The sequence below is a fragment of the Mauremys mutica genome, chromosome 7 (genome assembly GCF_020497125.1).
Source record: "Mauremys mutica isolate MM-2020 ecotype Southern chromosome 7, ASM2049712v1, whole genome shotgun sequence".
NCBI classification, from domain to species: domain Eukaryota; kingdom Metazoa; phylum Chordata; order Testudines; family Geoemydidae; genus Mauremys; species Mauremys mutica.
This window is the reverse complement of record NC_059078.1, coordinates 35,191,007-35,213,881: the sequence shown is the minus strand read 5'-3', so window position 1 is coordinate 35,213,881 and position 22,875 is coordinate 35,191,007. Positions and strand designations below refer to the sequence as shown.

General features: G+C 43.2%; 1 protein-coding gene across 2 annotated transcripts in view; it reads left to right on the top strand.

Moving 5' to 3' along the window:
• Window positions 1-22,875, top strand: part of FBLN2 (fibulin 2) — a 200,362-nt gene that overhangs the window by 156,200 nt on the left and 21,287 nt on the right. Inside the window, exons 7-12 of one of the 2 annotated variants that reach the window (XM_045025338.1) lie at window positions 5,366-5,482; window positions 5,928-6,029; window positions 8,306-8,446; window positions 16,424-16,558; window positions 20,203-20,340; window positions 20,705-20,848. In XM_045025338.1, the coding sequence (XP_044881273.1) occupies window positions 5,366-5,482; window positions 5,928-6,029; window positions 8,306-8,446; window positions 16,424-16,558; window positions 20,203-20,340; window positions 20,705-20,848 (777 nt within the window). The remainder of the gene's footprint in view (window positions 1-5,365; window positions 5,483-5,927; window positions 6,030-8,305; window positions 8,447-16,423; window positions 16,559-20,202; window positions 20,341-20,704; window positions 20,849-22,875) is intronic. The other variant, XM_045025339.1, reaches the window with a different exon arrangement.

Genomic DNA, 22,875 nt, shown 5'->3' with positions numbered 1-22,875 from the left:
AGCAATGGAGCGTCCACCACTTGTCTTGAGTCTGATAATTCTCAGTCAGGGATCTTTTCCTGATATTGGTTGAGAAGCTTTTCAAAGTTATCTACAGGGGTTAGATATGCATCTTCCACTAAGAATTGAAGGATCTATTAAGAATGGAAGATACACATCTTAATATCCAAGATTGCTTTGAAAAATTTCAGCTATTCATCCTACACTTTCTTGTGCTGGATTTCCTTAGTACCAACTCTGAACAATTCTTTGCAGGTTCCAAGGGAGTTGTTGAGAGTAAAATGCATCTCGTATTGAATTGGGGAAACTAATAATCTGAACCAAACCTGATCCTTCTAAAAAGATCCAGCCTGATGTTCAAACTGAGGATGTGACTAATTTCTTCATTTCCAAACTCACATGTCCTTAGCAGTTATAATTTCAAATTTTGTTTTTATCATGAATATGATTTTGCAAATTTAGCATTATGACTTCACATCAGAATACAAAAGCAGAAAAGGTTGGAGTGTGAGCAAGAGGAGAAACCTCTTAAAAATGTTCCTGCAACTTTTGAAATGTGCATACATTTCAGGAAAAAATGTGACAAATGTAAAAGTAAATGCAGTTGGGATGACATTTTCAAAAGATCCTAAAGGAGGAAGGCACCTTTAGGATCCTTTGAAAAAAGTAAAGGATTTGTAATGATCTGCATTTGCAGAGTGTCATGTATCATGAGGTATTTTGTATGTCATGGCTACTTTTCCAATTGAAACTAATATTTATTAAGGTCAAACACATGGTAGTGCTTCCTGAACTTGAATTTTCTCTGCAATCATTGACTTCTGTCCAGTGATATAAAATATAACATTACCTAATGCAGTGGAAGGCTTGTAAAGAAAGCCTATTGTGTTGTAATTGTTTGGATGTCTAAAGTTCTCTAATGGCAAGATTTCAAGTCAACTAATCTGAAAAGTTAAAACTTTAGGTTAATTACAAGTGCTTTTAATTTAGACATTCTTTATTTAACGAGCAAAAGAAATGTTGGCATCCAATGTTTGCCAAACCTTAGACTCCAAGTACTGTCAGCCAAATTCAAATAGTGAGTTCTTATGATATCATTCTTCACTATGATTTTAAGAAAGTTACATCAATGAGGTATTTTTTGATTATGCTCTTGCTACAGCTGTCGGCTTTTTTGTTTATATTAAATTCTGTGGTGGGAGCCTGATATAGAAGTGGTAATAGAAACAGTTCTGTACTTCAGCCTTGCAAAATTTAGTTCACCTTCTCACCTGGATCAAATTTAATTGTTTGTGTGTTTGTTCCTGCCACCAACACCATCAGAAGCATGTGGTGGGGTAATAGATTTTGTGTCTGGTGGTAAATTTTCATGGCAGTTTTGCAAGACTGCTGTACATAAAGCCACATCAGATAAGTGCTGCTGTGTGCAGAATTGGTTCTGGGTTCTACTTTCAATTCTTTTTTTTAGATCTTGGGTCTGTAAACTTAGATTTAGAAAACTTTTGGGGATGAACTTTCCAGAAATGGTTCGTACACTTCATGAGGGTGTTTATGCTGAAGCTGACCACCTGCGACTTTGTGGTCAATTGTCCTGGTAGCTGAAATGATCAAGAGTTTCTCTGCCACTGAGGTGTGAAAACCACCAATGAAACCTTGTGAAAAGACCATTCCGGTCATCCAGATAGACCATCTCAAGGACCGAGCTAGAGATTGATCCAGGTGGTGCTCGATCTGCAAGGAGGCTGTCTCCCTTTGGGATTTGACTTGATGATGGGTTCTTATAAGATTTATGTATCAGAGGGGTAGCCGTGTTAGTCTGGTTCTGTAGAAGCAGCAAAGAATCCTGTGGCACCTTATAGACTAACAGACGTTTTGCAGCATGAGCTTTCGTGGGTGAATACCCACTTCTTCAGATGCAAAGAAGTGGGTATTGCATCTGAAGAAGTGGGTATTCACCCACGAAAGCTCATGCTGCAAAACGTCTGTTAGTCTATAAGGTGCCACAGGATTCTTTGCTGCTTCATAAGATTTATGGTGATCACTACTTCTAGTCAGACTGCCCATAAAGAGAGAACAACTTCTCGTTGGTGCTTCCAATCCTGGCTGAAGCCCATAGGGTGACAAAGCTCTGTCCTTGTCTCCAGAGGCAAGAGTCACAGCCTACTGAGCCATTTTCATCATCAGCCGGCAAGGGAGGTGAGGAGAAGCTACCCTCCCTTGCACAGTCTCTGTTGTCTCCCAGTCTCAGTGATTAATCAGGGGGCAAAAGGGGGATCCCAGGCCCGCCCTCTACTCTGGGCTCCAGCCCAGGGACCCTAATAGTATCAGATATGGTAGCTGACTTTTTAGAAACAGGATGCATACAATTCCCTGGGCCACTTCCCCACAGCAGCCCCCACTTCCTCAGGATCCACTTCACCCTTACCCCAGGGCCTCCTTCCTTGTGCCTGTTATGGTTTCTACTGCTCAGTCTCTCCAACAGCACAGCTTCCTCCTACAGCTCCTGACACATGCACCTATCTGACTAACTGGGAGGCTTTTAACTAGTATCAGCCAGCCCCTGATTGCCTTCAAGTGTCTCAATCAACCTAGCTGTCCTCCCTGCCTTCTGGAAAGATCTTAATTGGCCCCAGGTGTCTTAATTGACCTGGAGCAGCTGCCATTTGCTTATCCTGGTAACAGGGATTTATTTAGCCTGTGGCTAATATATCTGTCTCCCATTACTTTACTATAGCCATCTGGCCTGCCCCGTCACAATAAGTATATTAGGAAATATGATTGGTGCTGAGTACCCACAATTTTGAGTGAAGTTCCTCAGATCAAACCTTAGTGAATATAAATGAGATGCAATGGTGAAAATAGTTGAATGAATTTTTGCTAATGTACTCTAAATCAGTTTGTTTGGCGCTTTCAGTGAACGTTGGTGGATGGTTCTTTATATTATACAGTAAATAGTTTGCCCATATCTATTCAAGAACAGTAACACATTTAATATGCAAACCACTTCCTTGCCAAATCTTTTTTTCTGGCGCTTCTATTTTAAAGTGGACTCTTCTTTAAAATGTATGTGATCAAATTCAGTGTCTATTTAACTTATAGTTTTAATCGTAACCAATAAAAATGCCCTCCGAGAAGTGGGAAGTCCTATATTGGCATACCGTTTTCCAAACATCATTATTTCCTCATCAGTGACTTCCTAGATGATTAGAAGGAAGGCTTAAAATAAATTAAGATGATATGTAAAATCTACAAAGCACTGTAGTCATTCAGGTTAACGTTTTCAAATGTGTCAATGTGATGTAGGAGCCAAAATCCCATTTTCAAAAGTGACTTAGGCAAATAGGACCAGATTAATGAAGGTATTTAGGTATCTAAAGATGTAGACAGTTGTCTAGGCACTTTTGAAAATTTCACTAGGCACCTATCTGCATTTTAGGTTCCTAAATACCTTTGAAAATCTGACCCTTAAGATCCTAATTCTCACTGAACATCAATGGAACTTAGGCTCCTAAGGGCTTAAATCACTTCTGAAAATGAGATTAAAGTTTCTAAGTCACTTAGGTACTTTTGAAAATTTTACCCTCAGTCCAGGATGATATAATCTTCAAGTTCCTAAGGGAAGGCTGGGTCTGCATTAGGCATGCAGTAACATTAGTTCCATATGCTGGTCAATGCTAAAAGAGCCCCAGCTGTGGGACACAGAGATGGTCACAGGGCCTCTGCACCAATATTCCATTCAGACTGCTGCACTGTAAGCAAGATTATATTGCTCCTCTCCACGTTTTGCATGAGTTTAGGAAGACTGCTGCGTTGCCCTGCCAGGTTGCAATGCACCACCAGATGTCCTGTTGGCTGTCTAATAGCCATGGATGGCATCCTCCTATTTTCTCTTTCTGGCCATAGTACCCGGTGAATACCTCCTCATCCAGAACTACACATGTCTTTTTTTCATGCTGGGCAAGGGGAAGATGTAGTGCATGAGGCAAGGGCCTTGCATTACACCTGGCTACACAGCAAGAAGAGACATGCCTGTAGTTGGATAGACATCTCCATTCTTCCCTGCCATAGCTCTCAGTGCTCCTACTGGAGTTCTTATTTCTCCTGTTTAATATTTCCCCCTGACAAGGTGTCTAACAGACCCATCATGTTTTATATGTCTGTCTCCTCTGTCCCCCCAGTGGACTCTCAGGTATGGATAATCCCACTGAACTCTCTGCAGAACCCTCGCTTTTTTTTTCTTTTAATTTACATTTTCCTATTAATACTTTGAAAAAAGAAAATCCCTGTTTTTACAGAGTGTTATTCAGTGACGTCTTAGTTCAGACAAAATGTGCCTTTTATTTTTCTTAGCTGAGTTCTGGCTTACTCTCATGGCAGGAAATCTAGCTGGATCAGACACCTCTGTATCTCTTGCCTTATTTTCTGACACTGGGAAATCTAATTGGGACATACCACATGAAGTTTTCCTGCCCTTGCCTCATGCCTCTGCACCTTTCATACCTGTGATTTTTATGGAAAATCCCCATGCAGTAATCCTGGTCAGTCATCTCTCATTGCCATACACCCAGTGGGTTATATTGTGTGCTCAGATGTGTGTGTACCATTTCTGCTGAAGCCAGCAGGAGTTGTAAATCTCAGGGCAGAACTGAGCCTTGTTCAGCTTAGACACAAAAAGATGACACACACACAAACTGGATTGCTCCTGTTGATATAATGGAGCAGAGCACTAGTTTAGATCTGCTGTAATTCCTTTAAAGGTTTTTTAGAAACTTAAGGGAAATGATAGATGTTAGTCACAGATGTTAGTCACCAAAACTCCTACTTGCCTGTTTTAGATGTTATTCTCTTGCATACTGTGCCTACAACAGTGGACGTATTATTTTCAATTACATTTTAGTAGAATATACGACATATGTTTGAAGACCACGTATATTGACCGTGCAGTTTACCCTAGGAATTAAGACAAGAACATTGGCTTCGTGGCAGGGCAACAATCCAAGGCTTAAATCATAAACTGTTATGTGTTTAATTAGATTTTGACACCTACAAGAAAAATTTAACTTGGTGGAAGAAATTTACAGCAGGCAATTCTGCCTGCTAATTCTGGAGCATATCCATTTATGCATACAACCCTCTGCATGTGTGTATGCTACATGGACAATTGCTTGTACACAATATGTTTTAAGATCACAAATATCAACTCAGCGCCTTCATAAATTTTGCAGTAGAAGTTATGGAGTCATCTGAAAATGTATCTTTATATATTATAGAAAGTAGCATAAGTGAATGAAAGATCTGACTTGTAATCTTTGCTTCTGGCACTTGAGAGATGTGGTGTAATATTTGTTTTTGTACATGTTCACAGATATTGATGATGGCCAAAACACTGACTTAGGAGTGGAAGCCACCATTGCTCCAGAAGCCTCTAATATTCAGCCTGCCACTATTAAGACTTCACAAGTAGAGCAAAATAAGTGCAAAGGTATGTATGACAGACAAGCTGGAGACACAGATGGTTTATGAATGTTTACAAGGCTGGAATGAAATTCCAAAGCTCCCTTAGCTGATTTCATTTCCGTGCACGTCCATACATAAGTTACCTCCTGTATTAGCTTGGGGAGTTTAGAGGATTGTCAGGAGGAATGTGCTGGGGTAATCTGAGGTTAGACTCTAATTTCAAGGTTATTACACACTTGCTATTTAGGTTAGTTTAAGCAGAAGAGCAGTGCAGGATAATTTAAGTAACACAGGTAGGAACCACACAGGTGTATTTGAGTATAATAGAAGGATGGTAAGTAGTTATTAAGGTTACCAGAAGAGATTGTTCATTTACATATTTTATACCTGGGATTATACTTGGGTGAATAAAGCTCTTTAAATGACTTTTGTGTTGAATTTTAAAATGTTTGAAACTTTGCTTTGTCTAGATAATGGTCCCTGCAAGCACATCTGTAATATTGAGGAAGGAAATGCTGTGTGCTCTTGTTTAAGTGGATATGCTCTCATGGCTGATGGCATTTCCTGTGAAGGTGAGTAGGTGTTTAAGGTGTTTCCACTGAGATAATAAACTAAAGACACATTATATGGGTCCCATTAGTCTTGGGGGCCTCATGGACATTTCTCTAAGGGCCTATTATTTTTTATATTGTTAACTACAGGTAGTAGTAGAGTCTTAACTTTACTGTACTTAAAACCAGATCGCACTAGGGATGCTAAAAGTGTTTGAGCACTTCAGACGTATCACTTACAACATCTGTCAGGTCATTTGAAAAATTGCCTGGTTAGCCATTTCCTCTGTGGTGTTTAAAGATGCATTCCTTGACTGCGCACATGGCAAAGTAGTTAAGATTGGTCAGACCATACCTGTTGGTAAAACATGAGACCTTATTACTATCCCTTTTTCACTAAATGTAAAATTCACCTTTTGCTTTACCTAAGTCTTGTATTGGAGTTGTTCAGGTTGGAGGAGTGGGGCCTGTACACGCTTTGCATGACACTGGAGGGGGTGCCTCCAAGCAAAAGCAGTTGGGACCTGGGCCAGGGGATCTACAACAGCACAAATCCAGTGGCCCTGACATTCTGCAATGAAGTTGTGAAGTGGCAGAGGCTACCGTTCCAGCCTGTGAGCTAGCATGGAAGCCAAGAGAGGCTCTGCTGCAAATCTGCATTCTTTCTACAGGTGGAGGAATGAACTCCATCCTTCAAGCCAAGTTTGTATGGAAGGGTTATTTTCACTGTGGGGAGTTATATAATAGAAGAGGCATATGTAAATGTCTGAAATGGGTTTTAGAGAGACAAGGTGGGTGAGGTAATATCTTTCATTAGACCAACCTCTGTTGGTGAGAGAGACACACTTTTGCAGTAGAGTGGCCCATTAACACCTCTGCAGTCATAGGACAAAAAGAGGGAGATAATGGATTACAGGTTGTTGTAATAAGCCATAAATCAAGTGTCTATGTCTAGTCCATGATTTTTAGGCTTTGTCTACAGTAGCCCTTTTGTCAATAAAACTTTTGTTGGTCACGGGTGTGAAAAAACACACCCCGACCAACATAAGCTTCACCGACAAAAGCACCAGTCTGGACAGTGCTATGTCAGCAGGAGATGCTCTCCACCCCACCCTGGAACCCATATGGGGTATCATCAAACAACTAAAACAATCTGTAACCCACTACCACCCTCTTTTTGTCCTATCAATGAAGAGGTGTTAATGGATCACTCTACCTTGATTGGTCCCTTACAATATGTACCAACTACTTATGCTAAACAACCTATTCCACCTTGCATTTTGCTGTGATGCTAGGAATTCCTTCCCCAGACCTGAAGAAGAGCTCTGTGTGATTCAAAAGCTTGTCTCTCTCACCAACAGAGGTTGGTCCAATAAAAGATATTACCTCACCCACCTTGTCTCGCTGATGTCCTGAGACCAATACAGCTACAACTACAATGCATATGTGAAATGGGTTTTGTCATGGTTGGTGCTAGGCAAATAGTGGGGCGGGGGAAATCTCTGAATATTCACCTGAATCTTTAAATGAATTGTCACTGGTCTTTTTGTGCTTGCTGTACTGGAACACTTGAATGATCTGAGTTGCACTGGCATAAATGGCCCAGATCTTCAGATTATATAAATCAGCACAGTTCCCTGGACTTTAAACCATCTGAATAATCTGTCCTAGGTATTTACAAACAGTGAGTTTCAAAAGTCCAATCATGATTATTCACAGAATCTGAATTTTAAATTTACATATCTGAATATTCACATGGAAGCGACACAATGTCCTGTCTTACCTTCCTTATCAATCAATAATAAATATCTGATCAATCATAACTAACCAACTAAGGTCGGATAGCATTTTCTGAACTCTCACAGAGAACTGTTCCCAATCAATCCACAGGGTTAATATTTTAAAAACATAGATTCTCGAACGCTATTGATTATCAGTTGACTCAGCCTAAATCAAGGAAGCCCTAGAAATTCTGAACAAAAACAAGAGGTTAAAATCCTGGGATAAATTATTCCCTATGAATCCTTATTTAAATCTAGTCATGATGGAGATCAGCTTGTTTCACCAATGTCAGTGTTGAGATGATTATCTCTAGGCAACCATGGTAAAATTTGGAATTTTAATTGTATCCTTTGCACTGAACATAATGCTCTGCTTAAATTGTAATATGATACTAACATGGTAGCTCCAGCGCACTGTATTTAAATAGCTCCAATGTGAAAGAAATATTGTATCATTTCAGGAACAAAGCTAATAGAATTCTATTTTTCCCTTTTGGTTGCAACATGTTGATATAGACCTGGATGAGTGCCTTACAGGTGCTCACAGTTGTTCCAGAAGCCAATTATGTATGAACACATTGGGATCATTCTACTGTGTCAACCACAGGGTGATCTGTGCAGAGGGCTTTATACTCAACATGCATAGAAAATGTGTTGGTAAGATGATAGGTGTAAGCCATTCACTGAAGCATCATAATTCTTCATGCTGTGCAATGCATTTAAACCATTTGTGCTAAAAGGCTCTCTGGCCATCTTTGCATATGACATTTCAATGTGAGTTAGTAAAAACACATGTGTACCACTCACTCAGTGATTTTTACCATTGTGTGTTCTTGTGCTATTTGACTTTTCCCCTAACAATACATTCTCAGGATGCATATTATTCAGCTGGAAAGCCATAGAAGTTCATGCAGTTATGAAAAGCAGATATTCAGTTGACAGTTAAATTGGACTAACATAGCATACAATGGTCTTGCCCTTTCTGGACAGGGTGAATTCTGCTGCTTTAGGTTTGGGGCTTTGGCACAAGAGCTTGATAAATTTATCTCATGAAACGTGTGAAAATCCAGGCAACAAAGCTTCTGTAGAAAATGCATTCTGAAACAATGGAATTTTTGATACTCAGATTAACCCACAGATCTCCCACCGATATTGTAAGAATAAAAGACAGATACTTCAACATCTTTTAACATCCCTGGTTTATAATCTTCAGTGGGACAATAATCAGTTTTCACCACTGTTCTGTCATTTATTCGGGTTTTACTTGCTTACAAAAGGCTATGGCCTACATTTTAAAAAATGACTTGATTTTCATATACCAAACTAGAGACATCTCAGAGGCCTAATTTTCAGAAATGTTGTGCACTCAGCCTCTGCAAATTAGACCCTCTTAAGGTGTCTAGAGTTAGGCATCCAAAAATTAAAGCTCTGGAAATCACTAATGATACTTGAAAATCACTGGTTTCAGAGTAGCATCCGTGTTAGTCTGTATCCGCAAAAAGAACAGGAGTACTTGTGGCACCTTAGAGACCAACAAATGTATTTGAAAATCACTGCCACCTGTGACTATAATATCACTTGTAGACATGTCATTATTTTCCTTCTCTCTTCCCTTCCTTGACTGCCCTGTAATCTTGTTTATAGCATCATGTACTGAATCAGGTTCAACCCTGCAGCATCACAGCTTGCTGTTTTCCTTTCCTCTAGTGCTTGGTGATCTCATTTTATTACTGAGCATCATGTGGCATGAAGCAGGAGGGAGCAGGCAGGAAAATGACCCCAATAATAACCATGTCAAAGTTCAGAACAGGAATGCAAACAAATCTACTTCCATCCTGGCTTTTCAAATGTTCAGATATGGATTTTTTTTAAAAATACTCATTTATTTATCTAAATATAATAATAGTTTAGATTAAATAATGAAATGATTAGAACAACATCACTGGGAAGGAAGGATATTTTAGGGTTAAAACTCAGAACTGGGAGGCAGATGTTGTTCTGTGCTTCACCAAGGAAAAACTCATTTGTGAAGCAAAAAAACTTCCCTTGTTCCCTGGCTAAATAATGAAGTGCTGTATTTCTCTGCTACAGTTCAGATAGCTACAAGTACCATGGTTAAAGACACAAGGAAGTTTTGAGACTAGTGAAACTTTGAATAGGTAGACATTGAATATCTGCTTCCTGGACTTGCACACATCTTTACTGTGCATGCATGGAGAACATTTGCCATATTTAATATTTTTCTAACTTTTCTAGTCCAACAGAAAAGCCACAAATATATTGTGGTTTCTAATTTGTTGAGCTGCCATTTCAGCCTCCCGCTACTGCCATGTTTGCCTAAAGAATCCTTTGCAAGCTAACTGCTTTTGTGTTCCAACATGAACTATTTGGGACAAATGAACCGTATATTTAATACTGTGTCTGATAATTGTTTTAAATTTTTTTAATGTCAATATGTATGTATATAGGGTGACCAGACAGCAAATGTGAAAAATTGGGACGGGGGTGGGGGGGGTAATAGGAGCCTATATAAGAAAAAGATCCAAAAATTGGGACTGTCCCTATAAAATCGAGACACATGGTCACTCTATATGTATATCAGGGAGGGGAGGGACTATCTGTACGCTACAATAGAACAGCCAATAAATTTTCTCTTGAATTTCCGTGAGTCAAATTGTAGCAGATTAAAATTCCAGGTGCCTTCAAGAGCAGATTTCCAAAATTCCTGAAAGTCAGTCAGGAACAGAAAGAGTCACCAGCTGTTTAAACAGCATGCAAACACCTCCTCTGTGAAGCTTGTTTGAATGCATATTATAATTTCTTTACTCGAGGTCTTTGCCAATATCACTTTGCAGCTAATGCAGCTTCTGGGACACAAGAAACAAACACAGTAGTTCCAGGGAAAAAAATAAGTGTTTGTCCTATGACCACATTATTCCAGATTTTACTGACCTGCAGTAAAGGATGGTGAGACTAGCTACACACACAACTTTGCATAAAGCTTCAATTTACTCAAGAGTGTTTTGACTGATGACAAGAATACTGAATTGTTATTGGTGGCAATGCAAACCACTTCTCTGTTCCTAGCCCACAAACACATTTCAACAATGCTGTGGATCTCTGAAAGAGCAAATAAATAACTCTATCGGTCTAATCTTTTTCTCGCTTTCTTTGCAACTCTCTCTCTTTCTCCCTTATTCTTGTGGCTGTGAGGTTTTTTTCCTCCTCCTGTTTTTCTGACAGCTGCTGACTTAAGCTGAGTCAATATTTAGTCCAACAGCAGGAATTAATTTTATTTAATTAGTGAAAACCTGGCTCAGATTTTCTGGTGCTAGGTCAAGCACCTTACAGAGGTGATGAGTGGTTCTCAGAGGACTGAGGAGAGCAGGGTTATCAGCCACCCCTAATTTTATAGATAATCCATAAAGAAGGCGAGATTGGCCTGGTCTAAAGAATATATTGGGCAAGATCCTTGTGACCACTCCATCTGTTTTGCATCATTCTGGTAGCAGCAACCAGTGTTAAAGCTGGCTTAATCGTCCCCTGGAGGATTCCCCCAGGGAAAGTGAATCTTTGGGTGGTACAGAACCACCATAGCAGCTCTCTTGCTAGCCCTGGTGCCAGAGGGCATGTCTGCAGGAATAGCAGGGCAGGTGCGTGGTCAGGACATACTTATGCCAACAAGCCCAAAATGCCAGAATGACTTGGGAATTCTGGGGAGTTCTGAGGCTTCTCTAGGTAGTGCCAGCATTCTGGGCCTGTGCAAATTGGTCTCAGGATTCAGAAGCAACAAACACACTACCCATCACTACCCCTTTTCCCCCTCTGTATTTGCATGGAGCGTAGCTCAGCTGTTTTTCTGTAACTCCCGTTAGTATGTGGGGCTTGATCCCTCTCCGTTCCCACGCAAGTGAGATGAACAGATAGGACCTTGTTTGTTGAGCAGAGTGGAGGATGACAATTCTGTTTTATCATGGTTTTGAATTTTTTTTATTCTACATCAGAACAAAACCCAACATTGTAAACATCTTTGCAAAAACAGAATTTTCTGAATGTTGTGGGCATTCTGTAACCTGGTAGTTAGCAGTCTGGCTTGGGATGTGGGAAATCCAGTTCAAGACCCTGCTTGGCCAGATTTAGAGCAGAGTATTTTATGCCAGATCATGCTGAGCGGGGATTACCCTGGCTTTCCTTCATCCCAAGCCAGGGACCTAACCACCAGACTGTAGAGCATAAGTATCTCTCTTAAAACAAACAAAACAACTTTTGATGAAGACTTGATCAAAACCAAAATGTCTCTGCAAAATGTTTTGGCTTCAACAAAATTTCATTTAATTGACAATATTCCAGCGAGCTCCACTTGTTTGTCCAGGGCAGGGCCACCCGAGGGGTGGGCAAGTGGGGCAATTTGCCCCGGGCCCCGCAGGGGGCCCCCCGAGAGTTTTTCGGGGGCCCTGGAGCAGGGTCCTTCACTCACTCCAGGGGCCCCGGAAAACTCTCACGGGGCCCAGGCCCCCGGAGCTTCTTCCGCTCCGGGTCTTCAGCGGTAATTCGGCGGCGGGGGGTCCTTCCGCTCCGGGACCCGCTGCTGAAATACCGGGTCTTCGGTGGCAATTCAGCAGTGGGGGGCCCCAGCCGCCGAAGACCCCAGACTCCCTGAATCCTCTGGGCAGCCCTGGTCCAGGGTTGAGGAATTTAAAAAAAAAATTAATTTGGACAAAAATGGGGGAGGAGGAAATAATATTTTGCAGAACACTTTTTTTGGCAGAGCCCACCGAACCCTTTCCTCAGAGGAGTGACACCCGCTAACTGTGTGGAGTGTTTCAAACATTGCCCACCTGCTACTCTGACATTTTTGTCCTTTAACAATGTGTACAGAAGTAGCTACAGTCACATGATACAGTATGATATCGTCTAATGTGTTTATGAGAGAACATTTTCTTTGTCTCAGAGAAACTGTAGCAAGTTAAGGGCCCAGATCCAGAGCCCACTGAATGGAAAGAGTGATTGGATTTGGCCCTAGAAGTTACATGCCATCAATGGCTGTTCGTGGGAATAGTTGTTTAAAATTTAAAAATCACATCAAATCCATTCAAGCAGTTTTGGTTTTTTTTTAATGAAGTTTTGTGAAAATGCTGAAGCCTGTCAATGAAGTGCACACAGGAAATAACTCTGTAAACCATGCAAGCTTGATGGGCCTAATCCTGCAATCCCACTGTATGCTGAAGTTGCATTGAGCTCAGAGGACATTCTGCATGCAGAGGGCTTGCAGGATTGTCAAAAGGGTGCCCAGTTGATGGTACATAACTGCAGATGCATTGTTAGGGACTGATCTCACTTTGGAAAGTCAGCATGAAGCACTTGAAGAATAACAAATAAAAACATAAGAAACAAACAGAGAAACTCCAGTGAAACTAAGGCCCTGCTCCTGCACAAACTTACACATGACTAACCTTATGCACATGAACAGTTCCACTGGGGCTGTTCACAAGTGTAAAGTTATGAACAAGTGTGCGCAAGATTGGTGTCTAAAATTTTTGTCTGTGGCCCTCTTCCGCTGCAACCAGAAAAATCAGCTGTATAAATTTTGTAATATCTGCTCAGGTTTTGGGGCTTTGCAAGATGGTGGTGTGACCCATGCTATACATATCTGGGAACCAGGCTCTTTCACCTGAATTTTTGAGACTTCATTAATACAGCGCTAGTTCTGTTGCATGCTGTGAAAATAGCTGTGGGCAGAGAAGCGTGGTGACTGACTGTAGCTGATGTGTTCATATTCCTGTTTCGTGCAGCTTTTAATTAACTTCATAGTTTTAACTAGAACTGTGTGAAAGTTTAACATCTTGGGGGGAATTTTGCATGAAGATTTTCTTCCTTTGTCTTTCCATTCCATTTTGTTACTTAGGAATGTCTTTTCTTCATGAAATTTCCAATTTTCACTTTTAACATATTCAGAAATCAAAATGCACGTTTTTCAGTCTGAATAGATTTCCATTAAAAATATGTCAAAATGTATCTGTTCGGAGGTTGCATTTTTCTTTCCAAAATAGGTACCTTTTTAATTTGAAATGATCCAACATTTAAGTGAAAGCATGACATTTTCCTGTTTTATACTTCCTCCTCATGAAGGCTGATCACTTGACATTAAAATTTAAAAGCTTTATTTCAGCCTTTTGGATTTTCCTCTTCCCTGCCCCATATTTTCACAAGATTCTTGTTTATAAAAAGTGTTCAACTTCAGTAGGCGGGGGATCCCCTATTCAATGTTACTCCATTAGCAATGTGAATAACCTCAAAACACAGTCCCTGCTACATGCATGCAGCTGTGGTATAATTGGCATAAAGCAGTAGGATTCAGGGCCGGCTCCAGACCCCAGCGCGCCAAGCGCCCGCTTGGGGCGGCGTCCCAGCGGGAGGGTGGCAGGCGGCTCGGGCGGACCTCCCGCAGGCATGCCTGTGGAGGGGCCGCTGGTCCCGCGGCTCCGGTGGAGCTCCCGCAGGCAGGGAGCTCCACCGGAGCCGCGGGGCCAGCGGACCCTCCACAGGCACGTCTGCAGGAGGTCCACCGGAGCCGCGGGACTGGCGACCGCTAGAGCGCCCCCCGTGGCGCGCTGCCCTGCTTGGGGCGGCGAAAATCCTAGAGCCGCCCCTGGTAGGATTGATAACCTGAGCTTTGAAAAGCCTTTAATGAGCAGGAAGTCTGAATCCCTTTCTTGTTCTGTTAGACAGGGGTTTCAAGCCATTAAATGTGAAGTTCTTTATCTAACCTCTACTGGCTTTGGTATCTAATCAGTTCTGTCCACCCCATGTCCTTGATCAGGGGTCTCAAACATGCGGCCCGTGGGCCGCATGCGGCCCGCGGAGCTCTTCCCTGCGGCCCGCGGAGCTCCCCAGGGGAGCTCCGCAGGGGCCCCCAAGAGAAAAGCGGAGGCTCCCGCCTCCGCCCCTCTCCTGGAGCCTCGGCGCATAGAGCGCCGAGTCTCCGTCCGAGCGCCTGAGCCCCGCCCCGATCCGAGCCGCGTGGGGAGGGGGCGGGGCTGGGAGCTCTGGGCTGAGCGCTGCGCTCGGCGTGGAGCTCCCAGCCCCGCCCCCTCACCACGCGGCTCTGAGTGGGACCGCCGGAGACGCGCTCGGCTAAGGGGGGGGGGGGAAGCGGGACCCGCCGGGCCCGGGCCGGGGGAAGGGAAGCGGGACCCGCCTGGCCCGGGCTGGGGGAAGGGAAGCGGGACCCGCTGGGGCCGGGCTGGGGGGGGAAGGGAAGCGCTCAGGGCTGGGGCAGAGGATTAGGGTGCGGGGGGATGAGGGGTTCATGATGTGGGGGCGCTCAGGGCTGGGGCAGAGGATTAGGGTGTGGGGGGATGAGGGCTCTGGCTGGGGCAGAGGATTAGGGTGCAGGGTCCTAGTGCCTGCCCTCCGCCAGTACTGGCAAGGCAGGCTTCCCTTACCCTGAGCCTCTCCAACCCCAAACCCTCAGCCCCAGCCAGAGCCCTCATTCCCCCCGCACCCTAATCCTCAGCCCCAGCCCTGAGCACCCCCACATCATGAACCCCTCATCCCCCTGCACCCTAATCCTCAGCCCCAGCCAGAGCCCTCATCCCCCCGCACCCTAATCCTCTGCCCCAGCCCTGAGCGCCCCCACATCATGAACCCCTCATCCCCCGCACCCTAATCCTCTGCCCCAGCCCTGAGCGCCCCCACATCATGAACCCCTCATCCCCCCGCACCCTAATCCTCTGCCCCAGCCCTGAGCGCCCCCACATCATGAACCCCTCATCCACAGCCCTCACCCCACACTCCAAACCTCTTCCCTAGCCCTGAGCCCCCTCGCATCATGAACCCCTCATCCACAGCCCTCACCCCACAGCCCAACCCTCTTCCCTAGCCCTGAGCCCCCTCGCATCATGAACCCCTCATCCACAGCCCTCACCCCACAGCCCAACCCTCTTCCCTAGCCCTGAGCCCCCTCGCATCATGAACCCCTCGCCCTCAGCCCCACAGCCCTCACCCCTGCACTCCCTCCTATCCCCAAACTCTGTCCCAAAGCCTGCACCCCCACCCCCTGCCGCAGCCTGGAGCCTGCATCGAGCACAGAGCCTGCATCCAGACCCCCTCCCCCACCCAAACTCCCTCCCAGAGCCTTAGGCAGTAAATCTAAGTGCGTGTTTTGTCCTTTGAGTGAGGTGCATTACTGAGTGTATATATTTATTAAAACTGCGCGCGCTTAGGGGAGGAGGTGGAGAAGAGACAGGGCAGGGGCGGGGCCTCATGGAAGGGGTGGATTGGGGGTGGGGCCAGGGGCAGCAAGGGGGCGTGTCAGTGATGCGGCCCTCGGGCCAATGCACTAGTCCTCATGCGGCCCTCGGGGTCATTTGAGTTTGAGACCCCTGTCCTTGATGAACACATCACTCATTGTGAATTCAAAAGGGAAATAAAAAAGCTACCTATAATTTTCTTGAGCTGCTCTACAGCAACAGGAAACCCTAACATAAAATGTCCTCAGTCAAAATACTGAAGCACAGTGCTATGTAAACTTGCTTTTGGAAGAAAATTTTTTAAATGAGCCTTTCCTAAAGAGAGCAGGAAAAGGCAGCTTTCTTGGTGTATTCTGAATGCTCTAACTGCTTCTTCTTGTAGATATTAATGAATGTGTCACAGAAGCGCACACCTGTAAGCGAGGAGAACACTGTATTAACACAGTTGGATCATTTACGTGTCTCCAAGAACTCAGCTGTCAGCCAGGCTATGAATTTAAGGATGGCGAATGTGTTGGTAAGGCAAGCACTTTTCAGTCTTCCGTTATGTTTGCTGCTTAACTCTTCTCATGTAAGACCAGGGCTTCATGCCCTGACTGAGGTTATCAGAATCTGGCTGGTAGATATTTATTTTTTGCAAGCCGCTAACATCTAATTAGTTGTAATTATTCGAAGGGGAGAAAAGGGGGGTATGAATAATTTTTATGGATGCTGCTTAATATTAAATAGATGAGAGAGAAAAACAGATCACCAAAAGATTGTTTATGTCAGAGGCAGGTAAAGCCAATTTCCCAAAACACTTTGGGTTTTTTTAAACTGCTGTTCCTAAAACAGGTTCATCCCATGGTTTGTAATGGAAATATTGCTGCATTGCCCCATAGCCTGAGTCTTTGTTGTATCCTCCCACAGGAAAACCTCTGAGAGGGGGACGGGAAGGAAAACACAGTGAACTAAATTTTTCCAGGGGTGTGGGTGGGACGGGGCAGGGTTAATTACATCCCCAAAGGCATAGATGGTCAGACCACACCTTACAGATCCCCTAAGATGCATAGGGTGTCTGTGCGCTAACTGCTAGTCCCCTATGGCTCTCCAGTGGAACCAGATTATTAGGGACTTCTCAGCTGAAGGCTGCCCCTGGCTGGCATCTCCAAGGAAGTGCAGTCCCCAACACTCAAGGGGCTCCAGAAGAAACTTAATATCTTAACTGAGGAGTTGATAAAACTGTGGAAGGGATTTAAAACCTCATGGTTCAAGGCTTAAGCCAGCCTCTGTTAGGGATCAGGATGAGTCTTCCATGGGGAAAGATTATCCCGCTTCTGCCTACTGTGGGGTTCTAGCACCTTTCTCTGATATATCTGGTGCTGGTCACAGTCAGAGACAGGATACTGGACTAGATGGACCATGAGCCTGATCCAGTATGGCAATTCCTATGTTGATGCAGCCTCTGGCTGTATTCAGATTTTTGGAGCATTTTCCATGGGGGTGAGAATGATTTGGGTTCTTCTCCTTCCCACTCCCTTCTCCTTGTCCAACCCTATATATGGCGGCCCAGACCAATGAAAGCTCCACTAGAGTCCCAGGTCAATGGAGACAGTGCAGCACAGGTGGCTGGTGTGTGTGTGTGTGTGTGTGAGAGAGAGAGAGAGAGAGAGAGATGTGGGGGATCTCTCTCTCCTCAATGCAAGATGGTAGGAGCTGTGTCCCCACCAGTGTTCCCTCTAATTTTTCCCCCACATGTGAGGAATGAATTTTGTTATGTGCACCAATATGGAGGTTCTGTGTGACGTATCATCTTCATATCAGTGCACATAACAAAATTCATGGGGTGGGGGTGGGGCCGAGAGGTTCAGAGTGTAGGGGGCGCTCAGGTCTGGGGCAAAGGGTTGAGGTGCAGGGGTGTGAGGGCTCTGGGGTGGGGCAGGGGATGAGGGGCTCAGGGTTGAGGCAGAGGGTTGGGGTGGGGGTGAGGGCCCTGGCTGGGAGGTGCAGGCTCTGGGGTGGGGATGAGGGATTTAGGGTGCAGGCTTCCCCGGGGCTACAGCGGGGAGCGAGGACTCTCCGCAGCAGCACCTGGGCTTGGGGGGAGAGGTGCCTCTCCCTGCTGTGGCAGCTCTGGGGTTGGGGCCATGTGATAGGTGCCCCTCCCACAGATGCAGCACGTCTGGGACTGGGTTTGGGCTGGGGGAGGAGCGCCCCTCTCCTGGCCTTGGCACGTTGGGGGCGGGGCTAGGTTGGGGCTGAGAGAGGGGCACCTCTCCCCCAGCCACAGCAGGTCCCGGCTGAGTTGTTCCCTGAGTGCTTGCACCGCACTTAATAGGCTGGCATACAGGGAACTTAGGTCCCCACTCCATTTTTACTCCTGCAATTTCCCAATGACTTGAATAGCAGTTGGCCTTAGTATAGACCTGAGAATTTGGCACATAGCAAACATTTTAAGTGACTAGTAACTGAATTCCTACGCTGTAAGTGAACCAGATATTTAACTGTAGGTAGCATATGTTTTAAAAGACTTAATAAGGGCTAGATTGTGGAGTCCTTGCTCACCTCGAGGGAGCCTTAGCTCCACTGTTTGGTCCTAGCATTTATTAGCCTTATAAATTAGTTACTATTTATTTATATGACTTCTTAATGGTTTATAGAATGTATAAAGCAGGTTTTTAAATGGCCCTTTAAATGTGACTCCCAAGGGCTAAAATTCCAGCATCTCTGTAAGAATTCATGTCTAGATATTGCTACAACTACTTTACTTTGCTTTGGCAGTTAGTTTTATGCTATGAGATACTGAGTCTCCATTGTTTTTTGGTACTTCATCTTCTTTCCGTGGTAGAAAGACTTGACAACATAGTAGCTTCTGGAAGATTGACAACTTTAACATATGAGAGAGACAAGATGGTATAGTAATGCTTTTTATTGAACCAACTTCTGTTGGTGGAAGGTACAGAATTTCTAGCTACACAGAGCCCTTCTTCAGGTCTGGGGAAGGACCTGAAGAATAGCTCTGTGTAGTTTGAAAGCTTGTACCTTCCACCAACAGAAGTTGGTCCAGTAAAAGATATTGCCTCACCCTCATATCCTGGGATAAACACAGCTACAACAACACTGCAAACAACTTTAACATACGTCTCTTGCTGATACTTACAGCTGAGGGAATGCCTCCAAAGGTTCTGCAGGCTTTCTCCTACTTAGAACATGGATTTTGTGTTTGTGCCTCTTTTTTTTATTTTCTGCTTTCCTGGCAATATTCTAGCAAACGAGTTCACCAATAGGAATCTTCACAGAAGCAGCAAATTATAAGCTAACATTAGAAAATACTCACCAAAAATGAGTTTTGAGCTTGTGAATGTGAGTATTTACACCAGAAACCTCATTATACTCATCCAGTCAGGGAAATGAAACAATGCCATGCGATCTGTATCCAGTCAAAACTGACCAACACAGCTTGAATTTTGAAGATTGAAATCTCAGAATAAACTGCTAATAAACAGACCAAAAGTTAAATGTGGAAACTATTTGGCAAATCATGTCAGGTAAGTAATAAATTGGAGAAAATTGTTAGCTGCTCATAGACCGCAAAAGGCAGCAATAAATTATTGGCTATTTCTTATTTGTTCAGTTGTGTCACACACACTCTCTCTCTTTCTCCCTCACACACACATGCACACACGCTGCAATCCTGCCAATGAAATCAATGGGAGTTTTGCCACTGACTTCAGAAGTGTCAAGATTTTAGCTACAGGTTTTTATTCTGTAAGAAGCAGAATGTCCATCTTGCTTTAGTAATGGAGCTACTAGTCAACACAAAACATACACTACATCAATGTTTCTGTGGGTCTCTTGGACCCCAATCCTGAAATAGGATCTACACTGGTGACTTCAGTGGGACTCTGGAGATTGTGGGGCCTACTTGCATGGATCTCATTGCAGAAATGGAGCCTAAAAAAATGGAGCTGCAAGATTCTGAAGCCTGTCCATGGGCAGGAACAAACAACTGTACTCACTGATTTTACAAGCACATTTTTAGAGGCCTTTTGAAAATCTGATACTTCATAACCACATTTCTGAAAAAGAGAAAAAAAGGAAATGAGTTACAAATTATTTAATAGGATTAGAAAAAAATATGGCAGAATTGATCACATATTGTTTCTTTATCTTTATTAATAGACATTGATGAATGTGTGAGAGGAACTCATAGTTGTCAAGTAAACTTTGTATGTCAGAATACAAAGGGATCATTCTATTGTGAATCAAAGCAGCGATGCATGGAAGGATTTTTACAAGACCCGGAGGGCAATTGTGTCGGTAAGTGTGATTACAGCAATACATTTCTAATGTGTGCAGTAGCACTGAACAGACTCCTGATTGTGCAGTAGCACTGAACAGACTCCTGATACTGTTACACTGTTCAGTGGCTGTACATTGATCATGTTTGATGTTCTTTAAATTTTCACTGAATTTTACCCAAATGTTGCTGCTCTTTTAAAAATGTTATATATTGGATTTGCATACCATGAAGTTTTAAAATGCAGTCATAACTGATCCTCATCAGCCCCTATGTAGATTGCATAATAAATCAAAATCAAAATGAGGGAAAAGAAGTGACAGCTGGAACGGAAAGAAGCAGATTCATTGAATAGCTAATACTAATACACTTTCTCTTCCACAGATATTAATGAATGCACTTCACTTCCTGAGCCATGTAAGCCTGGATTCAACTGTATCAATACTGTTGGATCGTACACTTGTCAGAGAAACCTGTTAATGTGCAGCAGAGGCTATCATTCCAGCGAAGATGGATCTCGATGTATCGGTAAGGATCAGACTCCCATCTGCAATTGGGTGCTCTGCTAGGGGAAAAAGCTTATTTCAGTTCCAAAATAGTTTTAGAAAACTTTAAATTGTTATAACTGCATTCCAGGAGTAGGAGAGTTTAAAGATTGGCTTGATGACGATGTGGTCAGTACTTACTATGTTGTTATATTATGTCAGGGGTCGGCAACCTTTCAGAAGTGGTGTGCCGAGTCTTCATTTATTCACTCTAATTTAAGGTTTCACGTGCCAGTAATACATTTTAATGTTTTTAGAAGATCTCTTTCTATAAGTCTATAATATATAACTAAATTATTGTTGTATGTAAAATAAATAAGGTTTTTAAAACATTTAAGAAACTTCATTTAAAATTAAATTAAAATGCAGAGCCCCTCGGACCGGTGGCAAGGACCCAGGCAGCGTGAGTGCCACTGAAAATCAGCTTGTGTGCCGCCTTCAGCACGCGTACCATAGGTTGCCTACCCCTGTATTATGTTAATGCCTGAATACTGTAGTTAGTTCCTTTTGGTGACCTTGAGTGAACTTGGTTTTGGTTGCATCTTGTACCTACTAACTTTAATTTTAGATTCTGTTTGACTCAGTGGTTAGTCCCAACCTGACAATCAAAAGCTTCATACTCTGTTATTTCATAGTATCTCACTGTGGACGGATATGGTCTCGGGTAATAACATACTGCATAAAAGAGACACTGTGAGTGCATTCATCAGAAAAGATAAATGGGCAGATAGTCTTTACAGCAGTGCAAATGAAATTGCTAGTTATTTTTCTGTTGTCCAAATTCTCAGAATAAGTCCAAGTCCTGACTACTTTGTTTAAAGAAGTGCACATATACTCAGGGCCAGATTCTCTGTTGTGCTGCACCTTGTGTAGTCACTTCCACCAGTACAAAGTGGGCGTACAGTGGTATCCAATCAGATTCGTAGGATTTTAAACTTATTTTTGCATTCTACATGAGATGCAAGAGAACAAAGACAGGCCTACAGAGTTCAAACAAGAATGAAGTTGTGTCTTTATGAATTAAATATATTTTGTAAATGTAGAAAATAGGAAACTATATTTGGAAAGAAATGAACCAGTAAAAAGAACAAAATCAGCCTTTCTGTGAATTTAGGGGAGGGATGGAAAGAGTAAAGTCCCATTCATTTATTTTCTGACTTTACTCATAGCTAATGATTTAATAAACTGCAAAAGATAAAGAGGCTAAAAAAGAAAAAGGCCCATAGCAGAGAGCAATGGTGTGGGTACAGGACATATGTCAGATGAGCTTCCCACCTTCAGCATTACACATTGCCCTACGTCACCACCACATATCTCACTTCTACACTACTATCCCCAGAGTGTCGCAGACCTCTTAACTCCTCCAAGTGAAGAGATGGGCAAGTTTTGGACTCAGCCTATAGACTGTGACTATTAAAAATAACTAGATGATGATAAGGTTAAGAACTCTTGTTGGTACAATTGTAAAGGGGGATGAGTTGGCTGATCTTGATGAAAAGATGCACTCATCTTTCATCCGTTATCATTTAGCAAGCAGGGAGATACCCCCAATGGACATAAAGAGAAAAGAAATGCTCCTCTCTCTCGCAGTGGAAAGCATCAACACTCTAGGATGGATCCTCAGCTAGTGTAAATCAGTGTTACTTCACTGAGGTCAACAAAGCTGTTTCAACTTATACCAGCTGAGGATCTGTCCTGGCACTAGTCGTTGGGACCATGAAAGCTAGTATCAAAACAGGACAAAGGCTTTTCAGACCCTAGATTAGAACAACATGTCATTTTTCTACAAGGTGACAGCCTTTGACAGGCAGCTCCAAAGTCCCAGCATTAGTTTAAAAGGTCTTTGTTTTCAGACCAGTATCAAAGTTGACTTGTGATGGCTAGTGCTTCTCTATCTTTTGAGTTTTCAAACAGCTGGCCTGAGAAAAATGGGTCATTTTCTTTTCTTTTCTTCTTTTTTTTAAGGAGGAAAAAAACATTACTCATACATGGCTGGGTTGTGTGGTTATA